Consider the following 7,431-nt stretch of genomic DNA (forward strand, 5'->3'; position numbering starts at 1 on the left):
TTCAGGAATACCTGTAGATTTAAAACAAAACATAAAAACAACAACGAAATAGAAAAGTTTCTTTTAAATGTTTTTAAAGTCAAAAGTTAGAGTTTTGAAATTTTTGTTTCAGCTATCACTTGTTACTTATAATGTTTCTTTTGGATATTTGGATATTTAAATCCTCTTCTATGGTCTGCTTAGTACTGATGAAAAAAAAAATTGCTTATTTTGACATATACCTCCTCAAAATGAAACAGTCAAAAACGAGTTTTTAAAAGAGTTTTAATTAATTCATTTGTGGAGTTTGATTTTTTAATTGTTTTTGTTGTTAAACCAGAACTTAAGAACCTATATCTCTCCTTTCTATCAAAAAAAAATTTCTCCAGTGAAAAGTTGTTACAGCTAAATTTCTCATTGGGTGTACCCTTGCCTATTCCTTAGAAACTAAGAGAAACCTCCTAGAGGTTAATTACTCTCACTGCTTCGCTCATTCCATAGTGAAGAGAACTCTGTCTGTCTTAGAGTTGAAGCCAGTATCACAGCCTATGCAGAACCGAAGGGCTCCTGTCATTTGCATTAAAGGAAAAAAAAAATTCAAAGTTAAAACATTGTCATCCTTAAAATGTGCAGTCATGAAGAGGGACAAAGTATGTTGTCAGTGGTTTTGACTGTTATCTGACAGCAGAGCTATTGTCTAAAAGACTGGTTTTGGAAGGAAGTATACTGTAGTATTTATAGGTTTTAAAAGCTTGTACTCCTTACTCTCTTTTTTCCTGGAAAAAGTGTGATTTTTTTCTTCCTCCTTATCCTAAAAAAAAGTCTTATACCACTCTGCCTTTTCTAGCCCACTTGTTTTAATTCCAGTTCAATTTGCAGTGCTTATGTAGTTTTATTTCCTCTCTTCAGGCTTCCCCAGTCTCAGTTTGTCCACAAACTCTTACTGTTGTTGTTGTTTTGTTTTCCATCTATCACAATCTCCAGCTCGTCCCTCCCTTCTTGTCACACGTTTCCCCTATTGCTTTCCATCCCTTTGTCCAGAATCTCTTGATCCAGCTAAGTCTATTTTTTCTCCTCATGCTCTTTGGCCATATTATACATCCTCTATTTTGGCTTCCAGTCAGCCCAGGAATGATTTGGCCCAGGCATTTTGCTAGACTAGTGTTAGTCTCTGACCATGACAGTCAGGCCAAGTTTTTGCTTGACAAGTCACAGCTTTCCATTTCAGTTGTGTCAATTTTGACACAAAAGTTAGATGTCTTCTGCCATCAACTTTTCCCCTGTAATTGTAATATCATATGATTCTGCCGTCAACTTTTCCCCTGTAATATCATATGACAGTGATACTTTTTAAATAAAATAATTTTATTACAAAGAAAACAACTGTGTTTTTTTCCTAGTTTTTTTTTTCCCTTCAGATATCTAAATTGTTCTTATGAGTTTTCTACCAAAAAAAAAAAAAAAAGTCTGAAACTAATTTCAACACTGAAAATTTCATCACAGGTATTTAAATATGACAACAAATTAAGTAAATGAAATTATAGTTTTATGAAAGGAAGTATCAGGCAAAGAATAAAAGGCATGACTACTGTCCCTATCTCTCTTTAGTTTCTCCTTTAGCATATATTATCTTAATATTTCCTGAAATATTTCCTGAAGATGTGATAAGTAACGGTTTATATAAACATTTATATTAACATTTGAATGTCACTTCAAAATGTTGCACTCGACATGAGTATATTTTAACCAAACAAAATGGCTTGTTTTACAAACACTACAGGTATCTCAGGAATAACACAATCAGAGGTGATCTTTAGAATTACACATTCCAAATAAGTTTAAAAAAAGAAAAAGGTTTTTTTGTTGTTTTTCAAAAAAAATAAAGTATGTTTCTATTCCTATTTTTCAAATTTAGTATTATGGCCTATTTACTCTGTGGCTGTAGACCAAGTTGCAAAAATCTGAAAATTTGCCCTTTCCCTCCATGAATGTAACACCTTTTAACAGTAGACTGTAAGCCAGTTTTCCAAGTGAAATGGTTGCAGCAGCCAGTACTACTGGCAAATTTGAATAATGATCAGATAACATCTTTAGAATATGTTGTGGCACCAGACATGTTATAATTATGAGATGTATAACCATGTTTAAAATGCTCCTTGTAAGAGACCTAATATGTATCAGGACTTTATGAATATATGAAGGAAAGAGAGCTAACGTTTTGTATTCTGACTGCATGCAAAATACAGGTATTTTTAAAATTATTTCTACTGTCCTTGAATAAAGTATTTATTGGCATTTAATGGGGCTAGCAAGTGCATGATGCCCAACTTGCCTTCTTCACAAAAAAAGAGAGAACTGGTTTTTGACTTATGTATATATTTTTTTATTTTTACTTTTATATCCATTAAAGGAATATGCAGAAATACTTTCCATTTAAAAAGAGAAAGGTGAGTTTTAAGTTGGCAACTTTCTTCCTATAAGGTATTTCTCTTTATCAAATTGGCACCCCCTGGTAGTCAATTTTAGTCTAGCTTTTTCTTTTTTCTTAATGAACCTCATTGAGAAATCTCTGGCAGAGCATTTTAGTAGGAAAAGATTGGTTTTAATCATAGCTTTTTTGTGGCAATATACTGTTTTTAATTAATTTTATTTAGGAAAAATACCTTAGCTCAAGGATGGAATAAACCCTTTTGTTTTAACTATTATGTATCCCAGAAACTTCCTGCTATTGCCCCAGTGATACCATAAAGTGACCAAAGGTAAAGGATGTAGCTGATCCACACCAAGTGCCTGGTCCTTGGCTTGTCAGACCTTACATTTGAACCTTGGTAGTTATATTTTGGCTGAGAGCGTTAATCATGGGATCTGTTTCATATTTGTTTCATCTCTTTTTAAGAGAAACCCCACATTCACCTCACAGAAGACCACTGAAAATCTGAGGGAAAAAATTGTTTCCATTCTTAGATTTAGTAGCAATGCAGTAAGTCATTTTCAGAAAGATCTGATTTCCAACACTATTTTCAAGTGTGCCTTTTAAATAACAAGGGTTTAACCTTTGCACGAGTCAGGCAAGAAAACCACAGAGGCAAATATAACTGCCCGTATATGAATATACCAACATTTCTGACACACTGCTCCATGTTCCACCATTTATTGTGACTTGGCAGTCAACAAACAAATGCTGCTCCTGAGTTCATAAAACAGAGGAACCTTGGAGTCCATCTCAGATTAGACCTGTCACAACGAACAGTTAATTTTTATTTTATTTTATTTATTTATTTTATGTGGAATGAACAACAGAGGAAAGAAATAGGCATCAGAAAATCAACTGCATTACAACTACTTTTTTTCAGATGCCAGCATACCTCCAATCATTTTCTCAAACATGTACTGGACTAATAGTTACCTCTTAAAATCTTGTCAGCATTAATCTCAGAGTGAACTCAGCTTCTGTAACAAATTAGGTTACAAATCGGATAAAATCTGCCTGATTGTGAACGACTAGGAAATAGGCAGTGCCACTTATGATCCTCCCTTTCAGAACAAAACGTTATTCATTTGAACCCTAATAAAATATGTCATTATCACTATTACATGTGAGTACTACTGGAACACCTCAGTGTATCTGAAAGAGGCTGTGAAATACAAAATCAGAAGATATATGTGTGGCTTTCAGGTGTTTACACTCAGCTATCCCAGAATGCAAATATTCTGGGAAAAGTAAGCCTATATCTGTGGAGTGGAATAATGTATTTAAGTGCTAAATTGTCAACAGCTTCTAATCTTGTGCTACAAAGATGTCACATTGAGCCTTTTAGCTAAAATCTTGTTGACACGTGGAACCTGCCTTGTGATACACTATGGATTTGTGCTGTTGTAAACTCATCTAATGGGAATGAAATTACACTGTTGTTCTCTGGAAGAACACAAGAGTGACTCATGGTCCTAGTCTGGAAGCCATAAATATTAAACATCTTTTCTTTGTTCTGTTCTTAGCTCCTGTCCGCTACTTTCAATGTGTCTTCATAAATGGACCTAATGGATTTGGACTGCAGTTTCCCACTAATCCCCCTTCAGACAAAGAAGAAAAGATTCACTCAAAGACTTCCAAGAGAAAGACGAGAAAACCAGGACAGTAGAGAGACTGAGTTACTGGATCACTCACATTTGCACTTTATCTTTTCTGCTGAGGTCCACAGTACTTAGGGTGGTACTTGTCATTGCATGAATGTGATCCACTTGGATACATGCACCTGGAAAAGTTTCCATGGGGCAGAGGCAAAAGAAACAGTAATGGGCTGTGTAGACAAAGGTAGAAATGTAAAAGTGCCCTGTTTCTCGTGGAAAGCCTGCAATGCTAGCAATGAGTTGGCCTGATTGCGTGTGAGCAAGTGTGTGTGTGTGATTTCCTGCCTCTTTTGCTCTTGTTTTTCTTTACCTGCTCAGCATTAAAGTGAGTCTGTTTTCCATTTAATCTTATCTAGGGAGTGAGAGGTTGAATGTAGCTCTTATATCAGCAAGATTGCAAGACTACCTGCAATCTTAAATCACTTCTTCTTAATGTTCAGTCAAATTGCTGAGAGGAAAAAGCCTCACTAAGTCACGAAAATGTGCTCTGCAATTGGTGCTATTTTTATGTCTCATTGACCAGTGTAGTCTGAAGCTCACACATGCTCTCAGCAGCTCAATATACTATCAGTAAGTTGACTCATCAAGTCATATTAATGATGAATATTTCTATTTAACCTGAAGCAGTTAAAAGCATGGTGTATTTGTCCTGTCTGCTGGTGAAGTACAAGCAGGTCACTTTCTAAAGCCCAAACTCAGCAAAGAAAGTGAAACAACATGACAAAGATAAGGAAAAACAGCATTTTACGAAGGTCCCATGAAACAACAAAAATCAATTTTAGTAACTATTTTTTTTTCCTGCGGGTAAATCAGATTGACTTTGATTTGCAGCAGACCATTAGAATGGAGAATATACCAGCCAACTATTTGCTCTTATAATGTCATATGAAAAACTATGATGTGAAGTGTCACTCATAAAACTAAACCAATCCAAATTTCCAATAAACAAACATGCCAATTTGATACACTCTCCAATAAGTGAGAGAAAAGAACAATAAATAAAAGCAGAAGCATATGCAATAATGTGGGTAGCTGATATTACTAGATGAAACCCTTCCACCTAGAAAGGGTTTCTGAGCTATTAGAAGGATGAGAACTGGAAGTAGAAATGCCAATCTTCAACCTTTGTTCATTTCTGTAGAAATAATGGATTAGTTACCTTAAGAAGGAGATGGGATGACATTAAAGACGTGATGACATGTAACTGAAAATTAGCATCTCAGTTGTCTGGCACTGTAAATAATCGTGCATTTTTGAGAGCTGTTATTAGTTTGTATTCCTTTGCTATACTTTTGCATTTAATCTGTGAAAGGTACAGTGGTGATTTTAGTCTCATAGTTACCAGGTGAAACAGCATGATGCTCTTTGTACAACCTGGTTGCTTGTAGATTCTGATCACAACAGTAACTATATATTGCTCTTTTAGTTTTAGCATTGTTCCAATAAACAATGCTTTTCCACATCCTCTCTCCTTGCTGACCCATTCTTATCTTAATCAAATAATTGACTCACGTGTGTTTCAAACAATTGAGTCCTTGACAGGCTAATGCAATTCAGAAAGCTGTGCTCTTACACTGCTCGGTCAGGCTGGTACTCTCTGATTCCTGATCATGGCCTTCTGTGAACTGAAATGCAGTCTCATATTGTACAGGTCCTTTGCTGCAAAATCTGTATTTACAACAAGCAGCTTCTGGAAAAAGGTAGGAACAGATCTTGCCCTAGGAGTAGATTTTCCCACATTGGAACACATTGCAGGTAAAAATGTTCATGGTGAATGCCTCCACTGTCACCTGTGAAATCTGTTCTGGAGACAAGTACAGGGATATAGAGCTGCCAGCAGAGAATACTTCATGATAAAATGTCAATCTTTTCTTTCAGTAGGCCTTTTTGTATTTCTAGTGGCTTTTTTTCCTTCCTAATTTGTGATTTTTTATATATTAAGGATGTTATTGCCTTAGGTTTTTACAGTGAAAGCTGTCTTAAAATGAGATTATAACTTTGTGAAAATCAGTTAATTTAATTCAGGACTTTATCCAATTTCAATAATCAAGACAAGATTTTAATATACTATAAGCTGTTATTCTTTTCAACTTCTTTTACCTAAATAATTTCTGTGCATTATAGTTAGCTTTATCCTTCTTTCTCATTTGAGTTGAGAGATGACAAGAATATGTTTCATTTATCACTCCTGTAATGTTTCAGTTATGTATCAGAATGGTTTGGAAGTATAAATTGAACATCATTGAATAAGTAGTAAAAAATTACACAATTATTTTTGTTTCCTAATCTCAGTCTAACTGCCTTAAAGAACAGGGAAAACAGTTCTGCTCTTGAAGTGGCAAGCATTTAAATTCACGTGACCTTAAAAAGAATTACTTGAATTGCATGGCTTTACTCAAATTAGGCTGGAGTATTGCAAAATCATATGATGATTGTTATCTGTTCTGGAAAATAAAGACTATAAACCATGTTTCAGTGACTGTAGGATGTTTTTCTGTTAATCCAAATATGGATGGTAAGGGTTTATATATGTAATTTTTTTATTCCTACTAAGTTTTTACAAATCTTCTGAATATGATGATAGCAGTAGTTACAGTTAGTCTGGAAAATGAATCATTCTGCATTTTATTCATTCCTAATGGGCTTTTTGCAATAATTAGCTAGACTTTCTACATACTTTGTTTGTGGATTATACTCTGACAGACAAAAGGCAAGTTAGTTGCAGTCATTCAAGACAGAGCTTCAGGTGTACCAAAATCACATATGTTCATCAAGGTGTTTACTTCAAATATTACTATAAAACCAATGAAAGCAAAACTGCATTCTCCTATAACTAATCTGTGTTCAAGATGATTTTGACTAACAAGAAACTGTGAGAGCAAAAATTACGAGATTTCTTTCACACCTTACAGGAACTATAGCTTGTCTAAGATATATGAGCTGATACACGAACCAGACTATGGCCTGAAGAGAGCATGGCTGCAATTGCGGAGCTTTGTATTCAGGTATGAGGGCCCTGTGCTCCATGGAGTTTGGTGATTCTTCACAAATGGTAGGTTTATTGCTCAGCAAGAGAGTTGTATAGGTGGATCAATGTTTTATGAGATGAAACTCCTCTCCCAGTTCTAATCTGCACTTGTCAAAAATGCGCACCTTTCTCTGAGATGCAAAAATCCTGCTGAAGTAAAAAGGAACAGTATATTTCCAGTTTTCTTCACCCACCTTTCTGAGGTTGACAGTGAAGGTGAGTATGAGATTGGCTGTTAGACAAGGGTGGCCCACCACAGCTAGTTATTACACAGATCTATACACCTCGTACTCCTA

The 7,431-nt window shown here is 35.1% G+C and overlaps 1 protein-coding gene across 14 annotated transcripts in view; it reads left to right on the forward strand.

Moving 5' to 3' along the window:
• Window positions 1–6,577, forward strand: part of TRDN (triadin) — a 241,357-nt gene extending 234,780 nt beyond the window's left edge. For all 14 annotated transcript variants that reach the window (XM_066994338.1, XM_066994343.1, XM_066994337.1 and 11 more), the window contains one exon: window positions 3,976–6,577. In XM_066994338.1, coding sequence (XP_066850439.1) covers window positions 3,976–4,118 — 143 coding nt within the window. In that variant the 3' untranslated portion in view covers window positions 4,119–6,577. The remainder of the gene's footprint in view (window positions 1–3,975) is intronic.
• Window positions 6,578–7,431: the final 854 nt, after the last annotated feature.

The sequence above is a fragment of the Anser cygnoides genome, chromosome 3, assembly GCF_040182565.1.
Source record: "Anser cygnoides isolate HZ-2024a breed goose chromosome 3, Taihu_goose_T2T_genome, whole genome shotgun sequence".
Classification (NCBI taxonomy): domain Eukaryota; kingdom Metazoa; phylum Chordata; class Aves; order Anseriformes; family Anatidae; genus Anser; species Anser cygnoides.